At 37.6% G+C, this 24,030-nt stretch overlaps 1 protein-coding gene across 6 annotated transcripts in view; it reads left to right on the top strand.

The window, feature by feature from the left end:
* ZNF280D (zinc finger protein 280D) overlaps positions 1–24,030 on the top strand; it is a 299,635-nt gene that overhangs the window by 77,773 nt on the left and 197,832 nt on the right. For all 6 annotated transcript variants that reach the window (XR_011997393.1, XR_011997395.1, XR_011997396.1 and 3 more), the window contains exon 3: positions 1,612–1,728. Coding sequence is in view for 2 of the 6 variants with exons in the window: in XM_072738601.1 (XP_072594702.1) it covers positions 1,717–1,728 (12 nt within the window). In the remaining 4 variants the exon portion in view is untranslated. The remainder of the gene's footprint in view (positions 1–1,611; positions 1,729–24,030) is intronic.

The raw sequence follows: 24,030 nt of genomic DNA, 5'->3' as shown, positions 1-24,030 counted from the left end.
TGATGGCAAGAACCTTTATATCGACTCAAAGTGTTTGTCAGGCCTCTTGCTGTGAATCACTAGAATAACATTTTGCCCTGATGGAAGTGTGTCACAGGCTGCTGCTCCCACATCCCCCCATACTGAGGTGTTTTTAAATGGAACCAAATATCCCAGGGGAATTTGCTCTGCACTACTAGCATTGCTTTGTTGTACATTTTTAGATTACACACTGTAAATTATAGATAAAATACATTATGCTAATTTCCTCCTGCATATCTTTTAGTTATTTTTAGGAAAAGTATCTTTGAAATGCAGCCTTTCAGGTAAATGTTCAAAAATGAAGAGAAAAATAAAACCAAGGCAGAGGGATGCTCAAGATTGAGACCACTGCCACATTACAGTCTGGCACTTTGTAATGAGCATAATTTGTGTGCAGCAAGGATTTTAGCTACAGAATGTGGAAGAAGCCCTGCATTGGGCATCATTAGATTTGAGTGTGCCACCTGGTTATGCAAGTTTCTGGACATGTGACTTTGGAGGAATTTGTTTCATTTCTCTAAGTTTCCTCATCTATGAAATGAGAAATGTCCATCGAGATCTCTAAGGTGCCTTCTACTTCTCCCACTGTATGATGCTCCATGTGAACCTGAATAAAATGCCGCCGAGTCTACAGAGCAGACCCTATTGATCATCTTTATTTTTTTAAATTTATTTTTATTTTTTTATTTTTTTAAAGATTTTATTTATTTATTCATGAGAGACACAGAGAGAGAGAGAGAGAGAGAGAGAGAGAGAGAGAAAGAGGCAGAGACATAGGCAGAGGGAGAAGCAGGCTCCATGCGGGAGCCCGATGTGGGACTCCATCCCGGGACTCCAGGATCATGTCCTGGGCTGAAGGCAGGCGCCAAGCCTCTGATCCACCCACGGATCCCTTGACCATCTTTAAAAAGAACGAATACACTCAACCTGTGAGCATTAAAGCATTCAGTAGCACTAAAACACTTTGACCTACAATCTCCATGATCTCTCACTGCATGGGTGTTGCTGATTTTTTACTTGCTACACTGGATATCTCTCATTTGCTCCATGATGGACTCTCCACTGTTCTGCACCATGGAAGGTTGTCCTGTGAGGACTACAACACAGGTCCTCGTCTTCTAACTTCCAGGTGGATTCAGTGAACGGGCAGGAAAATGAAAGGAGGGCAGAGTGTGAGGTCACCTCTTTCCCCTTCACTGCCTGTGAGGTTGTCATGAGCTAGCATCACCCCTCAACCAAAGGTCACAGCTCCTGGAAGGCATCCTCTCTACATAACTGTCTCCAGGTTTCCATAGTCGCTCTTAGTCTGTTTGGGATGCAGTAACAAAATGCTGCAGACAAGGTGGCCAATAAACAACAGAAATTTATTTCTTGGGCAGGCCCAGTGGCGCAGCGGTTTAACGCCGCCTGCAGCCCAGGGCGTGATCCTGGAGACCCTGGATCGAGTCCCACGTCGGGCTGTCTGCATGGAGCCTGCTTCTCCCTCTGCCTGTGTCTCTGCCTCTCATTCTCTCTGTCTCTATGAATAAATAAATAAAAATCTTAAAAAAAAAAACAAAAAAAACTATTAAAAAAATTTGTTTCTTACAGGTCTCGGGGCTGGAAGTCTGAGATCAGGGTGCTGACAGATTTGGTGTCTGGTGAGAACCCACTCCCTGGTTGTAGACTGCTGACTTCCTGCTGTACCCTCATGTGATGGAAAAAAAGGTGAGAGAGCTCTCTGGGGTCCCTTTTATAAAGGCACCAATTCCATTCATGAGGACTCCACCCTCATGACCTAATTACTTCCCAAAGATCCCATCCTTTGATATTATATGGGATGTTAGAATTTCAATGCTATGAATTTTGGGGGAACACAAACATGCAGTCTATAACAGACTCTTTCCTCTTGCAACTTCAGGTCTAGGGGCAGTATATAACCCCGTGGTTCTCTATGCTCTGTGCATGTCTTTAAAAATTGGTCTTTATTCAAGGCTGAATGAGCCATCTATTGCTTTCCTGTATCTTGCCTGATACACTCCATTTTTTTGAGATACAAATATGGCAAGATTGGAAAGGCCATGGTGCTTTTTATTTCAATATGTCAATTCACCTTGAATACATATTTTTTCCCTATAGTTGTGACTTGAGAAAAGATGAGAATCTATGCGGTGCTGCTGGTTATGTTGTACTTGACTTCTATACGTGCTTGTATTAGGATTCAGAAGCAGATAAGAGAAGCTAGTCTAGTAGTTAAACAGAAAGGGATTGGAGGCAAGGAATCAGATGCTCCCAATTAGAAGGGCTAGAGGAATAGGCTTTAGGCGAGGCTTCCAGGAATGACTTCCAGAAGACTACCACAGAGCTGCCCTGACTAGAGAACTATCTCTGCAACAGTCAGGAAGCTGGGGAAATCAAGAAGCCCATGTGCCACGTGCCAGCTCCAAGATCTCACTGCTGTTGCTGATTCAGGAATCAGAAAGTTGCAGCCTCAGTGATAGGCCCCAGACCTTGTGTGCCTGACTTGTACCATCAAAATGAAGGCCCGTCTTCCCTCCTACTTGACTCGGTTCTAAATTCAGTTTTCATATAAGTATCTTTAATTGTGGAGGCCCAGTTATATTCTGAGTTGCAAATGAGTATGGGAAATGTTAAGTTTAGCTTTGCCTCTGTAGTACGGGAAGACATAGTAGAAGGAGATTGGGATGAATTCTGAGCAAACCAATCTATTCTCTGTTGCAAGATTATTTCTGAAAGCGTGTTTCAAATGCAGCCTTAAAAAAAGATGAACTTTGGAGATTAAAAACAGAGAGAGACTAGAATTAAAATCTGTGCTTTAGGACTTGCTGGATGTGTGACCTTGGGCAGGATACGCTTAATCCTACTTGAGCTATTTTGCATCTGTGGAACAGGAGTAATAATACCTGCCTCACAGAATTGCCATTCATTTATCCATCTCTATAAACAGATTTTTATTGATTGTTATATATTATTATCAGGATTTTTTTAGTTGGAAGTGACAAATCTAATTGATTGGTTAAGGAAAAAAAAATTTGTCCAAGGCTATTTGGTAGGGCACAGAATTGCTGAATGGGCTAGAGAGCCAGCCTCCAGGCTGAACTTCCAGGACACCACCTAAAGCAGGCATCAGAACTAGCCTGGGACACAGCTACTGCCCCGTAGCACTCCATGCTACATTGTCCATTGCATTGCCGGCAGGAATTTAACTTCACTGATGCAAGTGCTGTTGCTACCTCTGTTACCAGAAACTCACCAGTGTTGCCTTTGAAGGTCAAGTGGCAGTGCTGTCACTCTCATTGACAAAAATGGATTTCAAATGGCATTTCTTCCTCTCATTAGTCTCTTCTTAAAGAGGGTTTCACAAGAGTGTCTGTTGGGGCCTGGGTCACATGCTTGTGCCCAGCTACAAGGGAAGCTAGGGAAGCACAATTTCTGACTTGGGGAGAAAGGAAATTCCCTAACCAAGGGGAGAGCGTTCAGGAACTGCTGGCTTCCAGACAAATGTCCACTATACTTCCTCCAAATGGCTAAGCAAAGGAGACTTTTATTAGATTTTTCTCACTCTACTCTCCTCTGCTCAAGCACCATTCTCCCCACAAAGGTGGCATGCTGGTTCCTAAAAGCTGCAAATTTACATGCTATCAGCCAATCAGCCCCTGTGTAGAGAGTGTGTCTCTTTTCCAGTGATTCTATCAAAATCTGTGGCTGACTCTATTGATCTGACTTGGATGGCATAAACTTCCCTAAATCATTCATTGAGCCAGAGAGATGGAATAAATTAACACATCAGGTCTGGGTTACAGCCAACTGAGCTGAGAAGTATAGGTTCAGCCCCTTTAGAACTGTTTGGCTCAAGCCTGAGGGAAGAAAGTTTTCATAAAGGAAAATTGAGATGCTGGGCAGGCAAAAATAATAGTTTTCCACTCTACTCTTCCTGATAGTTCCATATCCACAAACATACACTCTTCCTCTCATCGTACAACATCATAAGCATTCCCTGTCATGATAGTGCAATTCCTCCGTGTATACCACAAGACTCCCTTCCCAGACTCTATGCCACTTATTGCATCCAGCTCTAGGGGCTCTCAGTAATGTGCATTTGATGGTTAATTTTATGTGTCAACTTGACTGGGCTGAGGAATCCCTAGATAACTGGTAAAACCTTATTTCTAGATGTGTCTGTGAGGGTGTTTCTGGAAGAGATTAACATTTGAATCAGTAAACTGAGTAAAGAAGATCTCCCTTACCAGTGCACATGGGTATCAGTTAATACACTGAGGGCTTGAAAAAAATAAAGTCAGAGGAAGAATGAATTTGCTTTCTCTGCTTGAACTGAAACAGCCATCATTTTCTTTCTTCAGCATCAGTACTCTTGGTTTTTGGGCCTTTGGACTTGGGTTGTGATTTATACCATTGACTCTTCTGGTTCTCAGGCCTTTGAATTTGGACTAGAACTACACTGCTGGTTTTCCTGGGTGTCCGGTTTGCAGTCAGCAGATCATGGGATTTCTCAGCCTCCATAGTCACATAAGCCAGTGCCTCATACTAAATTTCTTTCTGTATATCTTTATATATCCCACTGTTCTGTTTCTCTGTATCTCCTGTGTATTGGCAAGTTTGCCAAATGACAAATTTAGCCTAAGCTACAATGTTGCAAAGAGGTCAGAATATACCTTAATTTTAAAACAAGTCCCATGTAGAAAAGAGAAGAAGGATCGCTTAGAATGGTCGTGTCTAACAGCATTGATCACATTCTGCTTTCAAGGAATAAAAAGCTCTCCCTGCTTCAGTGATGGAGTGAATTCTGTGGTTAGCCAGAGTAACTAGCTCTGGCTTTCTTTCCTGGTAGTGGAGCCAGTGTGCAGTGTCCACTGTGGTCACATATGAGAAGGACAATGGGGAGGACTCATCTGTGGGGGCTAAACTAATTTTGAAGCCTATTTCCTATAGAAAAGAGTTTAGGGGCATGGAAATTCCCTTAGGTTGGTCATCATTTTTCCAGGAATGCAATTTATTTAGAAATATAGTAAGCTTTCTCTCTACATCCAACAGAGAGGGTGTCCTGAGAAATAACCAAAGGCCTTAGATCTATGCCCTTATCTCTAGGCCTTACCTATAAATCCTCCCTTTTGGAATTTCCTGGGGGCAGGAATAAGAGGTAGCTTGAGTTAGAAGAAATAGAACCAATCTGTGCTCCCTCATCCCATGTATGTCAGTGGTTGGATTCCAAAGTGGGGCTAAATGGAGACTTCATCAGGCAATGAAGATGCGGAAAAAGGTGCTTATTAGTACTTTCCTTGGGTCCCTTGTTGTTTCCTTTTAAGTTTTCAGTATCCTGGACTTTGCTTTCACTAACTTTATCTTGGGGAAGAGAATTCGGCTTTGCCAAACGAGGAAAGCCTTAAGATTATCTGGCTAGTAATTCTCTTTGATCATAGGCCAGAGATATAAGGGGCTTTCCTTAACAGTTCCTCTTCTCTCTGCTTTCTGATGAGCCAGTAGTTTCTTACTTATAGTAACTCATCTCAGGCTGAAAATATGTCCATCCCAATCTAACCAGATGACATTTTGCTACTGATTCTCCTACATCTCCAACGTGTGTAAACACATTGCCTGAGTCGCCAGATGAAACATGCTCATGAAGCTAGCCATCTTCCCAGCCAGAGAAGGGAAAATCTACACTGTGTCCTGCCTCACCATGACCCTTCCAACTTCACATTGTCATTCTGAGTATCAGTTGTAAGAGGTACTTTCAGGAATCAATTTCTATTTCAATTTTTCCATAAACAAAAGAAACTCTTGGGATGCCTGGGTGGCTCAGCGGTTAAGCGTCTGCCTTCAGCTCAGGGCATGATCCTGGAGTCCCAGGATGGAGTCCCACATTGGGCTCCCTGCATAGAACCTGCTTCTCCCTCTGCCTGTGTCTCTGCCTCTCTCTCTGTGTGTCTCTCATGAATAAATAAATAAAATATTTAAAAACAAACAAACAAAAAAGAAACTCTGGCTACCTTAAGCAAAGACAAGAAATCTGCTCAATAATGTGGAGTAGCGCAAAGAATTGAAAGCTAAGCACCAGGCTGTATTTCTAGTTCCATATACTTACCTTTTTTTTCACAAATTGACACTACTCTACCAAGAAGTGGAGTCTTTGAACTTGAGAGGATCTTGTGAGTATTTTAACTAGTAGAATAAGGCAGAAGTAACATTGGATCACTTCCAGGCTTAGGTAATGAAAAGCAATTCAGCTATCATCTAGCTCTCTCTTTTTGAAGGTTCTCTCCCTTAGAAGCCAGCCACCATGCTATGAGAAAACTGAAATTAGCCTATTCAAAGAGACTACACAGAAGGGACTGAGGTTTCTAGTGAATGGTTTATATATACCAACTGCCAGACATGTGAGTGAGGAGACTTCAGATGATTTCAGTCCCCAACCTTCAAATCTTCTCATAAATATTATGAAGCAGACAAAAAATCACTCCTCAGAAATTCCTGACCCGTAGAATCCACAAGCATAATAAACAATTGATTTAAGCTACCAAGTTTTTGGGGTAATTTATATTGCAGTCCTAGCAACTGAAGAGGTTTTATTGCCCAGGAGTAGGTTATTGCATAACAAAACCCTGAAAATGTGGGGCTTTGGGACAGGAGATGAAATGTGAATGAGCCTTGAAAAGATTGGTGGAGAAGTCTAATGGCCTTCTAGAGGACTCTCAGAGAAGGCTTAAAGAAAAGTAAGGAAAATGTTGTTGGAAATTGGAGAAAGAGGATCCTGGTTATTTAACAACAAAATGTTCTTCTCAACATATACCTAATGAGCTGGGTAATCTAGCTAAGGAGATTCCCTGGAAGAATATTGAAGAATATTCAAGAATATTGGCTTCTTCTTGTTTATAATAAAAGTGAGAAGAAAGAAATAAGTCAAATAAAGAACTGAACTTGAAAATAAAACCATCATTTCCAGGCTCTCCAAGATTGCCAGTTAAGAAAAAGCTTCCCAGCAAAGATCAAACCCAGGGAAGAAATAGAAAATCCATTTTCATGATCTCAGAAAAATCTGAAGTCATTCCTCAAAAAACAATTTAGTCAGATAAAAGTGCTCTAAGGATTTTAAGGGTGTCTCTAAAAGGACTTGGGAGAAAAAAACAACAAAAAAAATTAAAAAAAAAATAAAAGGACTTGGGAGAATCTTAAAGGTGTTGTTCCTCAGGAGCTTACTAGGAAGACCAAAGGAAAGAGAAGGGCTTATCTCAGAGACTTTTGGGTATAGATTTTGTTTAATGGAATTTACTATAAATTGATCCATAAAAAACTCACATTTTATTTTATTTATTTTTAAAGATTGTATTTATTTATTCATTAGAGACAGAGAGAGAGAGAGGCAGAGACATAGGCAGTGGGAGAAGCAGGCTCCCCTGGGGACTCCATCCCGGGACCCCAGTATCAGGCCATGAGCCAAAGGCAGATGCTCAACCACTGAGCCAGCCAGACATGCCCCCACAAATATTTTAAAGGAATCATATCAACTTGGATTGAAAGATATAGAAATAATAAAAAATGAAGAGATCTTTGGATCTCCAATTTATATGGGCAAAGCAAACTGAGAAAATTGCTCAGCTGCAAATGTGAACTATTTTCCATGGAAAATCAGGAGGTCAGAAATACAGAGAGTAGAGCCAAGAGCAATGGTAAATCATTCCCAGACAGTAGGACTGATCCTCTGATCAAAGAACTGACCCTATCTGTCCAGCTGGATTATAGTATTGCTACAGACCAATGACTTTTGTGTTCTTCAGTTTTTCCCCTTTTTGAATGGCAGTGTCTATCAGTTATTTTGTGCCTGTCTCATCATTGTATGTTGGGAATGTGTGTGAGAGAGATATTTTGTCTCTTCAGTTAATAGGCCTGCAGATCAAAAGGAACTATTCCCAAGGAGCTATATTTGAGGAAACACATCGAAGGAAACTTATCTATACCTAGATCTAATCTAAATGACAATATTTTCCTTTCCCCTTTAAGCACCATATAGTCCTTGACATATATGCTTAGAAAATATTTGACAAATGATTATATGAATAAAAGAACATGTTCATTTTACTGGAAAAATAGACATTCTGGTTAGTAAAAATAACTATGAACTGGCATTAAGATAGATACATAGACTTAAGAATTTAGAAATAAACCCATACATTCTTGGACAACTGATTTTTAACAAGAGCGCCAAGACAATACAATGGGTGTAAGAACAGTCTCTTCAAGATATGGTACTTAGAGAACTTGATATCCACATGCAAGAGAATGAAGTTGTACTTCTACCTCGTACTATACACAAAAATTTACTCAAAATAGACAAAATACCTAAATGTAAAAGTTAAAACTTATAAAACTCTCAGAAGAAAACAAAGGTATAAGTATTTGTGACATTGGCTCGGATAATGGTTTCTTAGATATGATACCAAAAGTATGAACAACCAAAGCAAAATGGAAAAATTAGAGTTCATCAAAATTAAAAACTTTTATGCTTCATAGGAGATTATCAAGAAAGTGCAAAGGCAACTCAAAGAATGGGATAAAATATTTCTCACAATTGGCTCTCCTCCACAACACAGCCTTTACAATCCATACTAAAATCTCCTAATGCTTAAGCATTACCTCTACTTTTTTAGTGGCTAATCTATAGTATGAACAAAATTCACATTCCTGAGGGATCTGAGTCACACATTTGGTTCTGATTACTAACCTGCAAAGGTGACAAAATATATAAGTAATATAATAAAGTCTCCTAAGGGCTTATATTGTGAGCTGAGACAGTGGTCAGCAATCTGTGGCCTGTGTGCCAAACTCTACCTACCACGTATTTTTGTAAATAAAGTTTTATTGGAAACAGCCATACTCATTCATTTACATATTACCGTATTACATTTCAAATACATTTTCTTTGTGTATTTTCATGCAATCATTGTGTGGTAGATAGAGCCTATTGCCTGCAAAGCCTAAAATATTTACTCTCTGGGCCTTTACAGAAAATATTTGCTGACTCCTACTCTAAGACAATCCTTATCAATAGGAAGTGTTTTGTAAAAGGGGTGAAACCCTCACATCATCATCCCAAATATTCCCTTTCCTTGTTTCCTTGGTGTCTTCTTACTAAGCCTATACTTTGAGAGACTTCTCATCCTTCAAAAGAATCAAGATCTGCTGGGAAAATAATTGTGGCAGAATCTGAGAACTAGAGAACTCTCTAGTATCCATCCTCCTCTTTTTCAATTAAAAAAACCCTTGAAATTTAGGTAGTCACAGGGCTGCCAAGAATAGATGCATTTCCCAGCTTCCATGGCAGCTAAGCATGGCCATATGACTAAGTAATTGTCAGTGAGATGTCACTTTCTGAGAATGCGGCACATGTAAGGGATATGCCCTTTGGATTTGATTTTCTCCTTTTTGCTGGTAGGAATGCAGATACAATGACCAGCTATCCAGCAACCACATGGACCATACCTATACAATCATACCCTCATGCTGGTAAAGAAGAAAGCTAGAAGGAACTGGTCCCTGACAAATAGACATTTTATATGAGAGAATAACATCTTAAGTGTTAAAGCCACTGTGAAATTGGATTTTCTCTTTCATGATACACCACCTAATTCTTACAAATATAATGTCATAGACAGATTTATGGCTGTTTGAGAGCAGGGCCCTTGTCTGCTTGAGTCATGGCTCCAGCATCTAGAATGATGCCTAGTCACATGGCAGATACTCAGTCAATATTTACAAAGGAATGTATGAATAAAATATTGTGATAAAGAAGAATGGAAAGCCAACACAAATGAGTGAGAATTATTTCCCACATCTAGAGAATTATTATTTTTCAATTGTGATTAACTATATATAATACAAAATTTATCATTTTAACTATCTAAAAATTGTGGTAAAATACACAAAATTTATTATCTTAACTATTTTAAGTGTACAGTTCAGTGGTATTAAATATATCTACATTGTTGTACAACCATTACCACCATCCATCTCCAAAACTTTTCTCATCTTCATGGGTAAAAATGGTACCCATTAAACAATAACTCTTCATTCTTTTCTCCTCTCAGCATCTGACTATAACCACTCTGCTTTTTCTCTTTATAGATTTTAACTAAGCACCTCATACAAGTGGAATCATGCCATGTTTATCCTTTTGTGACTGGTTTGTTTTGCTTAGCATAATGTTCTCAGATTCATGTATTAGCATTTCCTAATATATATTAGATATATTAGTAGCATATATTAGAATTTCCTAACTTTTTAAGGTTGAATAACATTCCATTGTATGTAATACCACATTTTGTTTATTCATTTATCTTGGATGGATACTTGGAGTTGCTTCCACATTTTAGCTACTATGAGTAATGCTACTTATGAATATGGATACAAGGAGAATATTCTTTAAAATTTCAGATTCCTTAGGTTCTCTGATCTACTGAGTCAAAAACTTTAGATTTGGGAGAAGAGGAGTGGGGAGCAGTTTGGAAGATGTATTTTAAAATGTTTTCTAGGTGATTTTGGATGTGTTTTATCAGATGTATTCAGTATAGTCCTTTGGTTGACAATTGGGAGCCACTGGTCCCACACAGTAAGCAACTAGTCTAGAAGTAAAAAACAAAACAAGACAAAACAAAACCCTAGAGTACTAAGGTATATGACTTCAATGTGTTTTTAAAAACTGAGGAGAATTTGGATTAGGCAGAAATGAGAGGGGAAGGCATTTCAGGTTGAAGAAAAAATAAATTTAGAGGTATAAGAATTACAATCCTACTTTTCTAGGTGTTCTTAATTATGGGATCACAGCTCATTCAAAATCCAAATTGACTCATGGTATATTTTTATTCAACCATTATTGAAAACAACAACAAAGTATTTGCTCACTAAATATATAATACATTTTGTTATAATGTGAAACTCTCATTAGAGCAACAATATTGTCAGCTTGACCTTCCATACACAACTGTTATTTCTCTGGTGTAAGATAATTACACAATTTCTTTTCATTCAGAAAAGAAAAACTGATTCATGGGACGCCTGGGTGGCTCAGTGGTTGAGCACCTGCCTTCGGCCCAGAGTGTGATCCTGGAGTTCCAGGATGGAGTCCCACGTCAGGCTCCCTGCATGGAGCCTGCTTCTCTCTCTGTGTGTGTCTCTGTCTCTCTCTCTGTGTCTCTCAGGAATAAATAAATAAAATCTTAAAAAAGAAAAAAAAAAGAAAAACTGATTCAGAAATGACCTCTTAAAGTTAAAATTAATTTAAAATTGTCTTTTGACCTTGACAAAGGATTTTACAATTTGCAGTATAACAAATCATCTAAACTTCCTAACAGCTGAAAGTCTGTGTTTTGAGATTTGATTCAGCATTGAAATAGAATTGCAAACATTTATCAGTTTTTGTTGTTATTGTAGCTTTAAGTTAAAGAAGGAACTTTGTCAGAAATCATGTTTTGTTCCCAAATTATCCTGTCTACATCTACATCAATACATTGATCATATTTTGGCCTCTTTGGTTGAGTTACTTTAAAACAAATTAATCCTTTAACTTTATACCCTACAAGGATTTTAACTCAGGTATTTAATGTATTCCCTAGATAAAATAGCATGTGTTTCTGATATATCTGTTTTAATTTTTTTCATTTTTATAAATTGCTTGGATATAACCAGGAAAATTTCTCCCATCACATCTTTAAAAAATTTAATAAATTTTACTAACCCACTTTCATTTTGTAAGTGAACCAGTGATCGTCACTGTAACTTTATGCTTCCTTTCAAATGCAATTCAAGTTGTTATTTGGTAAAGTGTGATGTTAACTGAAACTTTCATACTAAGAGAATGTCTTCCTCATGCTTTCTTTTTTTTTAAAAAAAGATTTATTTATTTATTTGAGAGAGAGCGAGAGAGAGTAGTGGGAGGAGTGGAGAAAGAGGCAGAGAATCTCAAGCAGACTCCATGCTAAGTGTGGAACGCCAGGCTCCATCTCATGACCCTGAGATCATGACCTGAGCCAAAACCAAAAATTGGATGTTTAGCCAACAAAGCCACTCAGGTGCCCCTCTTGTTGACTTATTTAATTCTTTAATTTATTTAACAAAAGAAATAACAAAACACCATGTGTCAGGAAATGCATTATTGAGAAAAAAAGAGTTTCTCATATGTAGCTTATAGTTATGTGAGAGAGATGGATTTTTATGAAAGAATATCATAAATAAATGTAAAATTTCTATGCTTCTGAGTAGCAAAACTGAACCCATATTCCCCTGGAAAGTAAATAATGAGGATCTGGTATGTTTGAGGACTCTTGAAAGGCATTTGAGCTGAAAATTAGAGAATAAGTAAGATAAGAAGCATAATATTGGGTATATGGAGGCCAAGAGGGTTTCAGGAAGAGGGAATGGCATGAAAAGAGGTTAAAGGCCAGCCTTTGTGACTTGAACCCAGGGAGCAAATGCAAACGTGTTAAGTTGTAGTAAGGCCTTTTGCTTAAATGTGCAATGGCACATTCACTTGGATGGATATTACCTAAGAATCTTTCAGCTGCAAGTAATGGAAAACCCAGTCTAATTTGCCTAATGCACAGTTTTAATTTTAAAAGATTTATTTATGCATTAAGGGAGAGAGAGAGAGAGAGAGAGAGAGAGAGAGAGAGAGAGAGAGAGAACACACATGAGTAGGGGGAGGAACAGAGGGAGAGAATCCCCAAGCAGACTCCCCTCAGAGCCCGGAGCCTGATGCAGTGCTCCATCCCATGACCCATGAGATCACAACTTGAGTCAAACCCAAAGGTTGGCTATTCAACTGACTGAGCCACCTAGGCACGCACAAGCACAGTTTTCCACATAAGCAGTTGATGTCTTCATGTCCCTGCTCTGGCTCTCTGGGATTCCTTGATTTTGCTCTCACCTTTGTGCTGGCCCAGTCTTCATTCTGGTACCCATCATGGTCACAATAACCAGGCAGTGCTGCTGACTGGATTTGCTTAAATCACATCCCCACTTTGAACTAGTATCTTTGGCTTAGGGAATGCAGTATTTTAAGTGGTTTAGGTATGAGTTAAATGCCCTTTCCTAAAACAATCTCTGTGGCTAGGGAAAAGTATACCAGTTAGGGCATCCATAACTCTGGAGCTGGAGGTGGAAGTAATCTCAAATCACTTGGAGGAGCATTCATGTTCATTCTTTTAAAAATGTATAGAGTGGAGATGCCTGGGTGGCTCAGTGGTAGAACATCTCCCTTTGGCGCAGGCTGTGATCCTGGGGTTCTGGGATCAAGTCCCCCTACATCATGCTCCTCACAGGGAGCCTGCTTCTCCCTCTGCCTGTGTCTCTCATGAATAAATAAATTAAAGATCTTAAAAAAAAACAACCCACCATTCACATTAGCATTCCAAAAAATTAAACATTTAGGAATAAATCTAACAAAATGTGTGCAAGACCTATAGGTGTTTCCTAAATGAAATTTAGGGTGTTATTATGCTGAGGAAGGTAGAAATTTTCTGGAGAGAAATCACCGGATGTGCAGTATACTTTTGAGCAAGAGTACAAACAGGGAAGACCAATTAGTAGGTTAGAATGGTAGTCTAGCATGATGATAGCTTGGACAAAGAAATGGCAGTGAAGTAGGGAATAAGCAGAGAGATTCAAGATGGATATGGAGGTAAAATAAATATGATCTGGTGATTATTTAATTACCACATGGAGATTGTGAAGGAACATGGAGGAAGTGAAGGCAAAGAAGTTACTAATGTAACTCTCAGGTTTCTGGCTTACATATGAATTGCAAAAGTAGTGGTGAGATACTGATAAGTGGTATTAAAAGAAGACCAGCTTTGAGGGATATAGTCTCAGTTTCAGATTAACTATAGTTGCTTTTGAGACATCCAAATGGAACTGGCCAGAAGACACTTAGATTGTTTTGATTTACTCACATGCATTTATTAGAGGCTTTGAGACAAATTACCCTTCACACTTGGTTAAATTTCTCTGAAATCCCTACTATTAGAAAAAAAAATAGCTTCCTGTTCATTCTAACCCTTCCCCAAAATAAGTATGAGCATTTCTTCCATAATCTTCCCTTTATGTACTAAATAAGAATCTCTCTCTCTCTCTCTCTCTCTCTCTCTCTCTCTCTCTCTCTCTCTCACACACACACACACACACACACACACACACACTATGGAATATTACTCAGCCATAAAAAAGAATGAGATCTTGCCATTTGCAACGGATCAAGAGGGTATTATGCTGTAGGCAAAATGGATAAAGGGGAGTGGAAATATAAGCTTCTAGTTATGAAATGAATAAGTTACAGGAATAAAAAGTACAGCATAAGGAATATAATCAATGGTATTGTAATAGCGTTGTATTATATTGTATTGTGACAAATAGTAGCTACGCTTGCCATAAGTATAGCATAATGTATAAACTTGCTAATCACTGAGTTGTATACCTGCAACTTCAGTAACATTGTGGGCCAAGTATATAAAACAAATCTGTCTGGAAAAAAAACATAATCTTCTCTTTTCTTTCTAAAATCCCCTTCCACTGGATACACCCTAATTTCTAGGGATCCTCTGGTACGCAATGGCCCCTGCTGTAGACTCCCACACAGTCAGCACACAATGTAATAGGAAACACAGAATCATGTCCTTCTATTGATGCTCTCTCATGCTCTAAGGACTGAGGTTCAGGTAGAGTGCATATGGGGGAGGAATTTAAACTTTGAAATGTATTTCTATCAGAGTTCAAGAGTTAGTTTTCCAGCTTCTGTATATACATAGTTTTTTATTTGGTTGCAAGTGATAAAAGTCCATCTCAAACTAACTAAAAAGGTAAAAGGAAATTTATTAGCTTTCATAAAAGAGAAATACAAGGTGAGGCTGACTTTAGGACTCTGGAGATTCAGAAAATATTGTTAGATCTTTCTATCTCCATCTCTCCCTCCCTCTCACCTTCCCTCAGTCCCCTCTAACTTCCAACTTAGGTGGCTTTTTCCTATGTTTCCTACTGAAAATGGACTTCCCTTCTTGTGGATTGATGTAACTGGAGTGTGAGTTTTATTTGGCTAAAGTCATATACAACCCCCCTGGAGTATAAGGGATTATGAATGACCAGTTGCAGGGTATATATCTTCTTTTATATAAGATTTTATTTATTTATTTGAGAGTGAGACAGAAAGCACAAGAGATGGTGTTCATTATTCATAGGACACATACAAAGTTATAGAATGATAGAATCTCAAGGAAATCCAAGAGAAGCTGTAATAAGGCACAGTCTAATCCAGAATAGAATTAGAGGCAGTTTTATAGGAGCAAGGAATTGGGACAAGGAAGGGAAAGAAGCCAATAAAGGATTTGTTATTGAGTAGATTACTGGGTGGACAACTGGATTTCAATCCAGTGGAGAACCTATGGGAGATGGTATCGAATATTCCTCAGGTTTATCCTAATTTGGAGGCAAAGCAGTTGGATATTTGTCATCCAACTCCTATCTGTCATTTGCTGAGGGCCAATTCAAGGGACGTTGACTTCCATGTACATTCAGCCTGCCCCATTTCCCTTAGGTAGAAAGTGGCGGATGCTTATAGCAGGATGCTGTCAGCATTAAGTGGACCAGGAAGTGTGGAGGGAATAAAATAGAGAACCAGTGGCATCTGTTATAGGCAGAACCTTTTCTAGTCAGATCATAGGCCTTTGGGTCTGCATTGGTTAATCAAGATTGGCTCCTATAAGGATTGTTATTAATGTAATATTGAACAGTTTAGTAAGCTGCTTTTTTAGAGAGCTGTGGGCATGGAAAGAGCTACTGATTAACATGTCTAGTACAAGAAGAGAAGAAATATAAAGATACTTACAATAGCAGATAATTATCTGGAAGTCTAAACACCTTAGCATCCAAACATCAGAACTGGTTAAAAAATGATGTAAATGTACTAATATCAGCAATGAGGTAACAACTATGTTCCTGGTAATATATATTTTGGGATGATTCTTAGTTATTTGTAGGTTTAGGCACACAAAAATTGTTCTTGAAGCTCTATATTACAGTTACACAAGTATGTATTAATGAGTCCTAATTCATATAACAGAGAGGAAAAAGTCAAGAAAATGTGCTCGTTGTTTCCTCCCTTCAAGATTTAATCCAAAAGTCTGCATGGGCAGCTGAGGGCAGTGGTTGTGGTGGGATGACATATAGTGTTGGAGGCTGAGTATCATGAGGAGGGCATCCGAGTGAGGAGATGGCAGTGGCAGCTTGGAATAATAAAGACTGAGGAGTGTTCACATGGAGAGGTGGCAGCAACAATGAGAAACTAGTTCTGTACAGGCATATTGAACAGATATGTAAGTGTATTGAAGATAATGGTTGCTGGGATTCTCATTGTTGGAGAAGATAAGTACAAATTAGAAAACTAGGATGAACACTTTTGGGATTGACAGTATTGGTAAACTTGTGAATTTCAATAGGTGGATGAATAGATAGATACATACATACATATTGTTGTAAAGTGTGTGTGTGTGTGTGTGTGTATTCCCTAACTGTGCCCTCTGTGAGAGCATGAAAATAACAATATCCCAATAACAATGAACACATTTAGCATCCAGAACTTAGTTTCTAAATTCTTCATTAAAAAGGACAAGGCCAAGTTGAGACAGAGTAAGTACAAGATAAGCCTGGAACATCTTGCTGTTCAGAAAGTAAGGAAGTGTTCAAAGAATGATGGGGATGTTAAAAGAACAGAAAAGCTAGCCTCCAGAAGCTCCCATTGGCCAACTCTGGGACGGTTTGGTGAAACAAACCTTTTTTGTTGAAAAAAAGTAACAATAATATGAATCATAATATTGAGTAAAATAGTAATTAATGAACTTGTATTAATATAAATAGATAAATACATATAAATAAGAGGCAGATTTTCCTTGTAACTAGTAAATGTAGAGGAAATGATAGAATTTTAGAAATACCCTATTCGATAGCATCATAATAAGTTAAAAGACAAAAAAAATCAACAAATGTTAAAAGTAATGGGTAAATTCTGGGACATCTGGGTGGCTCAGATGTTAAGCATCCAACTTTTGGTTTTGTCTCAGGTCATGATCTCAGGGTCCTGGGATGGAGCCTTGCATCAGGCTCCACACTCAGTGCATAGTCTACTGGAAATTATCTCTCTCTTCCTATGCTCCTCCCTTTGCTCGCAATGCACCATCTCTCTCTAAATAAATAAAATCAACTAATGGGTAAAATTTGACGTAGAATGGCATAAAGAAACTGAACAAAATATTTATTAGTTAGAAAGTGAAAAAGTATAATTTTACAGAAGAGAAGCTTGGCAGAAACCACTGTAATCAAATGTAACTAAAGACTCATAGAGGGGAATTTCCTAAAACAAAAGACGTCACTCCAAAAGCAATAATCTCTTCACCTCCAAGGATCAAAAGTCCAGCCATCCTTGTTCACTACTTTCCACATTCTCCCTCACTATCTCTTCCTCAAATGACCCTCTTGACCAAGAACTCTATTAAAAATAAAAATGAGATCGTTCCATTCTGAGACTTTAAAAGATTTTTTGCTTTCATATCTTCTTCATTTTCACAAAAATTTCAAAACACTTTGAATGGAAATTTTGATTAATTCTTATTTTTCCCTTGAGTTGTGGCTATGTGGTATGGAGTAAGAATTGTGACCACAATACATGAGGTATTTTTTTAAAAGATTTTATTTATTTATTTGAGAGAAAGAGAGAGAGCACAGAGGGAGAGTGAGAGGGAGAAGCAGACTCCTCGCTGTGCAGGAAGCCCAATATGGGGCTTGAGCCCAGAACCTGGGATCATGACCTGAACCGAAGGCAGAAGATTTACCAACTGAGCCACCCAGGCACCCTCAGCAAATTTTTCTGAGTAAGAAAATTGCTGATTAAGGTCTTAGGAATTGATAGTACTCTGTTTTTTTTTTTTTTAATTTTTTATTTATTTATGATAGTCACAGAGAGAGAGAGAGAGAGGCAGAGACACAGGCGGAGGGAGAAGCAGGCTCCATGCACCAGGAGCCTGATGTGGGATTCGATCCCAGGTCTCCAGGATCGCGCCCTGGGCCAAAGGCAGGCGCCAAACCGCTGCGCCACCCAGGGATCCCGATAGTACTCTGTTTTGATAGAGTTTAGTCTCAGAATTTTAAGCCACAATTCATTGCAGCCTTTTCCATTGAGAGGTGGAGTTTATTTCCCCACACTTGAGTCTGGGCCAGCCTTGGGTCCTTGACCAATAGAATATGGTAAACTGACATTGTGTAACTAGCTGAGGCCTCAGAAAGGTCTTGAAGCTTCTGCTTTCACCACTCTGGAATCCAGCTGCCATGTGATAAGCCCCAAGCTAGCCTACTACAAAGGACATGTAGAGACAAACTGAGGCCTCCAGCCTGCAGCCTCAGTCAACTGAGAGATATGTGAGTGACACTCTTCAGAACCATTCTGTCCCCCAGCCAACCTGACAACTGCCTACAAACACAGGCATTAAATCATTCAGCCATGGAGAGCAGAGACAAGTCTTCCCCAAAGAGAGCCCTTCCCAAAATACCCACCCTGAGAATTGTGAGATAAATAAATAAATAAATAAATTAATTAATTAATTAAACAAACTATGGCCTGTACAAATCTGGATCACTGCCTTTTTTTGTAAATAAAGTTTTATTGGAACATAGCCACATTCATTTGTTTATGAATTGTTATGATTACTTTTGAGGTAAAATTGCAAACTTGAGTAGTTGTGACAGAGATTGTATGGCCTACAAAGTCTAAAAATATCTACTGTTTGGCCCTTTACAGGAAAAGCTTGCCAAACTTTATTTTAAGCCATTAAATTTTAGGATGGTTTGCTTTGCAGCAGTAGATAACCCAAACACTTTATAGGACAGTAGTTAAGTCCTTGCTTGAACTATAATTAATTTTTGTAATTTCATGTGCACATGTCTGAGACCTCTGCAGGCATTTAACTTTATCTAGACCAACATCTATTTCCATATGAATAACAATGTCATTCTTTTAAATAGAATATGTTAATAATGCTGGCCACAGTATCCACTTTCTTGATACAAGGTACTTTCTGAATTTAATAACCAGATAAAATCCAATATGGCTCTTTTCTACCCTCAGAAAATGCTTCATTTAAAAATTATTCATGTTAAAGTGATTTTAACTTGATGTCAGAAATGAGCCTTGGGTAGTATATGAAAGTCTTTCAAAGTATAATAATTTAATTCACTGCAGAAAGCAACCTCTAAGTATTACTGCTACATTTTCACAACTTTTGTGTGACAGTTGGCCCTTATCTTTTTTTTTTTAAAGAAAAGTAAAATATTAGCCTGTCTTCAACCTTCAAAAAGATGAGCCATATTTTCTGACTTCTACAAGGTATTTTAAAAAACTAATTTTAGGGATTGGCAGATCTACTGTGTAATCCTGGCTTGTTGAAAAGTATATGAATAGATTTCCACATGAGCTTGGGAAATATGAATAAATATAATGTGTAAAACACTGTCAAACTAAGATATTTATCTGTATACTGCAGAAGTTTGCTATCTGTTCTTCTCTACCTAAATACACAGATAATCAGTTAATGCTGATGAAATGTTATTATTTCTGCAACAAATTATAAAAGAAAATAAAAGAAAATGGAAATACAATATATCTTTCCATGTAGCTGTGAAGAGATATGAAATCTATAGCAGGGTTTAAATGTACACGGTCAATTCTCCTAGGTCAGTTTTGAAGCACATAGCACTATGAAAGAAAATGCTGGTTATATAAGAGAAACTGGGAACCTGAATTGCCATCAGTATGAATTATGATTCTGAAAGTTTAACTCTAGGTTAGCAATCAGATGTAAAAGATTTTCCTCCAAGATGTTTTAGATTGCCCAATCAAATTTTAAGAAAAACTTCCATGATTCCTAACTTGATCTCTGCTTTTCCTGATGCCCATTATTAATAACACATATCCAATATTTAAAAATTATATTTAACAATGTATTATATTTTTATTGTCCTTGAATTAAAATTGTGGGATTTTACAGCTAGAAGAGACCTGATGGATTATCTGATCTACTTGTTTATTTTGCAGAGAAGGGAATTGTTTTTCTTTATATACATATGTATATGTGGCTCTGAAGGATCATCTTATATAACATCATTTTGCACGTATTCATTAACTACCAGATTCTAAATTCTTTTAAGTGGAATAGAAATAATGTGGATCAATGTCAGCCAGGTTAATTCACTACTTTACAATAATTTAATGAAGAAGTTGCAACTATTCTGGTTGTTTATCAATTATAAGAACTTGGGTGAGAGTCCTGAAAGACCAGCAATAAAATTCAAAGAGTTCTATAACTGAAAATAAAGATGAAATTTGTCTGCAGCCTTGTGTTATGCTCTGACTGTTGTACCCTTGTTGAAATTTTAACCCCCAGTATCTCAGAATTTGACTCAATTTGGAGACAGCGTCTTTAATGAGGTAATTAAATTAAAGGGTCATTTTGGTGGGCCTTCATCCAATATGACTGATGTCCTTATAAAAAGAAGAGATATCACACACAGAGACACACAGAAGGAGGACCCTGAGAAGACACTGAGAGAATGTGGCCATCTACAAACCAAGAAGAGAGGCCTTAGAGGAAAATAACCTTGTCAACAACCCAATCTTGGACTTCAAGCCTTCAGAATTGTGAGAAAATAAATTTCTGTCATTTAAGCCGCCACAGTCTGTGGTTAGTTGTGGCAGCCCTAGCAAACTAATACACCTTGGAAAGATTTGGCATTCAAGGCTCAAGATACTAATACAGGTGTCTGCCAGAATGACGTGATTGTCATCTTGATTATGGTCAAACATTAAATTGTTAATGTAACATAAAATCTCATAACCTGCATACAGTTCAGATATTCTGTGGCAGCTGCTCAGCCCAAAGTGCCATCCAAAGACACACATTTCAAACATCCAAAAATAATTGGAAAAAAATTGTTTAAATTTTACTTAAGTCTCTTAGAATACACACAGAGTGACACGATATTCATAACACATGACAACACTTCCTTTAAAACCTCTTTCCTCATCTCAAAAGCCTCCCTTGCCATAACACAGCAGCTAATCCAAATTTCTTTCTCTTTTCTCTCTTTTATAAATTTCCCAAACTCTCTCTCTCCTAGCCAGTGCTTATTGGCTTTTGACTTTCTGTTTGTCTCTGCTCATCTTTAGCATCTGCCTTTTTTCTTGTGCAACTCTCCAGCTTTTCCAAGAGGTCAGTCAAAGCTTTTCTCTTACCCAATCTACCACTCTCTTCAAAAGGAACTGACCTTGCCAAGAAAAAAACTTTCCTTGGCTGAAGAGGGAGGGGAGAGGCTGTGAATAATCAGGCAAAAAAATTCTTTTCCTGTCAAAACTACATTAAATATATTGGCAACAGTTTTTGCATTGTTGCTGAGACTAAGTTTACAGTAAACTGAAACGTTTCAGTGTGTAAGTGTTAAGTGAAATCACCCTTATCCTGTACTCAGGTAGATTTTTGTTTTGTTTTGTTTTTTTACATAGAATGCAAAAATTTTCATTTCTTTCTGATAAGTTTCATCTTTTGGCCCAGTGTTCCAAGATTCCAGAGTCTTTTGAATCTCTTTTTCTTTCCTCTAACACATTGGACATTTTTTTCTAGTTTTTTGAATTTGATAGCCTGGGACCACCAGCTGAGAATGAGTCAGCAGTATAGTGTGGCTGTTTTTCTAAAGCTAACTGTGATAGTGAAATATATTAATAGGTCTGTGACATCCAAGAGCTAGGAAAGTATCCCTCTGCTAAACTTAGAATTGGTCACACCCTTAAAGTATCATGCCAAGTTTGGGCAGTGGCATTTTAATGTACATGTGAATGGCAAAAAGATTTGAGAGTAGAGAACCAAAAATGAAATAAAATATGGTTAAAAGTTAGAGAAGTCAGAGAAGAAAAATGTTTATGTATTTGTGAAGAGGTTTTATAAAGAGAAGACATTCACCTATTGTTCTTTGGTTTCTCTGGGAGTTTAGAACAAAACAGGAAGATGTGGCCTTTGGAAAATGAAAAACAACATAAAAGTCTAATAATACAGACTGTTTAAATAAATCATAGTGGCCTCATATAATAAAAACCACCATGAAACACTTGATGAAACAGTGAATTTTAAAAAATCATCTTGGGAGTAAGGAAGGTTTTTCTAAGAATCACAAAAAAATCCAAGCCATAATGTAAAATATATGCATAAATTAAAATTTTCTTTAAAAAGAAACAATAAATAATGGACAAGGGCCTAACTTCTTTAATGTACAGAAGAATGGGACAATTCTACAAAATAAAGATTAATCACCAATTAGAAAAATGTGCAGTGAATAAAACAAAAAGTTTATATTAAATGCAAATGGCTAATAATTATAATAAAACTTATTCTACCTCAAAAATGATTAAGGAAGTATATTTTATAATTAGAACTTGATATTTTTAAAATTTTGATTCCAGTATGGTTAACATACAGTGTTGTGTTAGTTTCAGGTGTACAGTATGATGACTTGAAAATTCTGTATATTATTCAGTGTTCATCATGATTAGTTTATTTTTAATCTCCCCCATCTATTTTACCCATCGCCCCCCACCTCCCCTCTGGTAAATATCAGTTTGTTTTCTAGAGTTAAAAGTCTATTTTTTTGGTTTATCTCTTTTTTTCCTTTGTTCGTTTGTTTTGTTTCTTAAATTACATAGGAGTGAAATCATGTGGTATTTATCTTTCTAATTGATACAAAATCAATATATAGAAATGCATGGATTTCTGCAACTCAAATGATACCATGTATCTGTTTCAGTGGGTTTTTTTGGTGGAGTCTTTAGAATTTTCTATATATATAGAATTTTCTATATACATAGATCATGTCATCTGCAAATACTGAAAGTTTTATTTCTTCCTTACTGATTTGGATGCCTTTTATTCCCTTTTATTGTCTGATTACTGTTGGCTAGGACTTCCAATACTATGTTGTTGAATAAAAATGGTGAGAGTGAACATCTTTATCTTATACCTGACTTTCAGGGAGAAGCTCTGTTTTTCACCATTGAGTATGATGTTAGCTGATGTTAGCTGTGTGTTTTTCATATACGGCCTTTAGTATGTGGAGGTGTGTTTCTTCTAAACCTACTATGTTGAGGGTTTTTTAAAATCATGAATGGATGTTGTACTTTGTCAAATGCTTTTTATGCATCTATTGAAATGATCATATGGTTTATATCCTTTCCCTTGTTGATGTTATTTAGTATGTTGATTGATTTGCTAATATTGAACCCCTCTTGCATCCTGGGAATAAATCTAACTTGATCATGGTGAATTCTTCCAGTGTATTGTTGGATTTGGTTTGCTAGTATTTTTTTGAGTATTTGTGTAGCTATTTTCATCAAAGATATTGGCCTATAGTTCTCTTTTTTTTGTAGTGTTTTTATCTGGTTTTGGTGTCAGGGTAATTCTGGCCTGATAGAATGAATTTGGAAGCTTTCATTCCTCTATTTTTTGGAACAGTCTGGGAAGAATAGGTATTAGCTCTTCTTTATATGTTTGGTACAATTCAACGATGAAGCCATCTCGTCTTGGACTTTTATTTGTTGGGTGATTTTTTTTTTTTCTCTTGTTCTTTTTTTTTTTTAATTAATTTTTATTGGTGTTCAATTTACCAACATACAGAAAAACACCCAGTGCTCATCCCGTCAAGTGTCCACCTCAGTGCCCGTCACCCATTCCCCTCCAACACCCGCCCTCCTCCCCCCTTCCACCACCCCTAGTTCGTTTCCCAGAGTTAGGAGTCTTTATGTTCTGTCTCCCTTCCTGATATTTCCCAACATTTCTTCTCCCTTCCTTTATATTCCCTTTCACTATTATTTATATTCCCCAAATGAATGAGAACATACACTGCTTGTCCTTCTCCGATTGACTT

Source organism: Vulpes vulpes, chromosome 15, assembly GCF_048418805.1.
Source record: "Vulpes vulpes isolate BD-2025 chromosome 15, VulVul3, whole genome shotgun sequence".
Taxonomy (NCBI): Eukaryota; Metazoa; Chordata; class Mammalia; order Carnivora; family Canidae; genus Vulpes; species Vulpes vulpes.
Note: the sequence above shows the minus strand (reverse complement) of the source record. Positions and strands in the feature narration are given on the sequence as shown.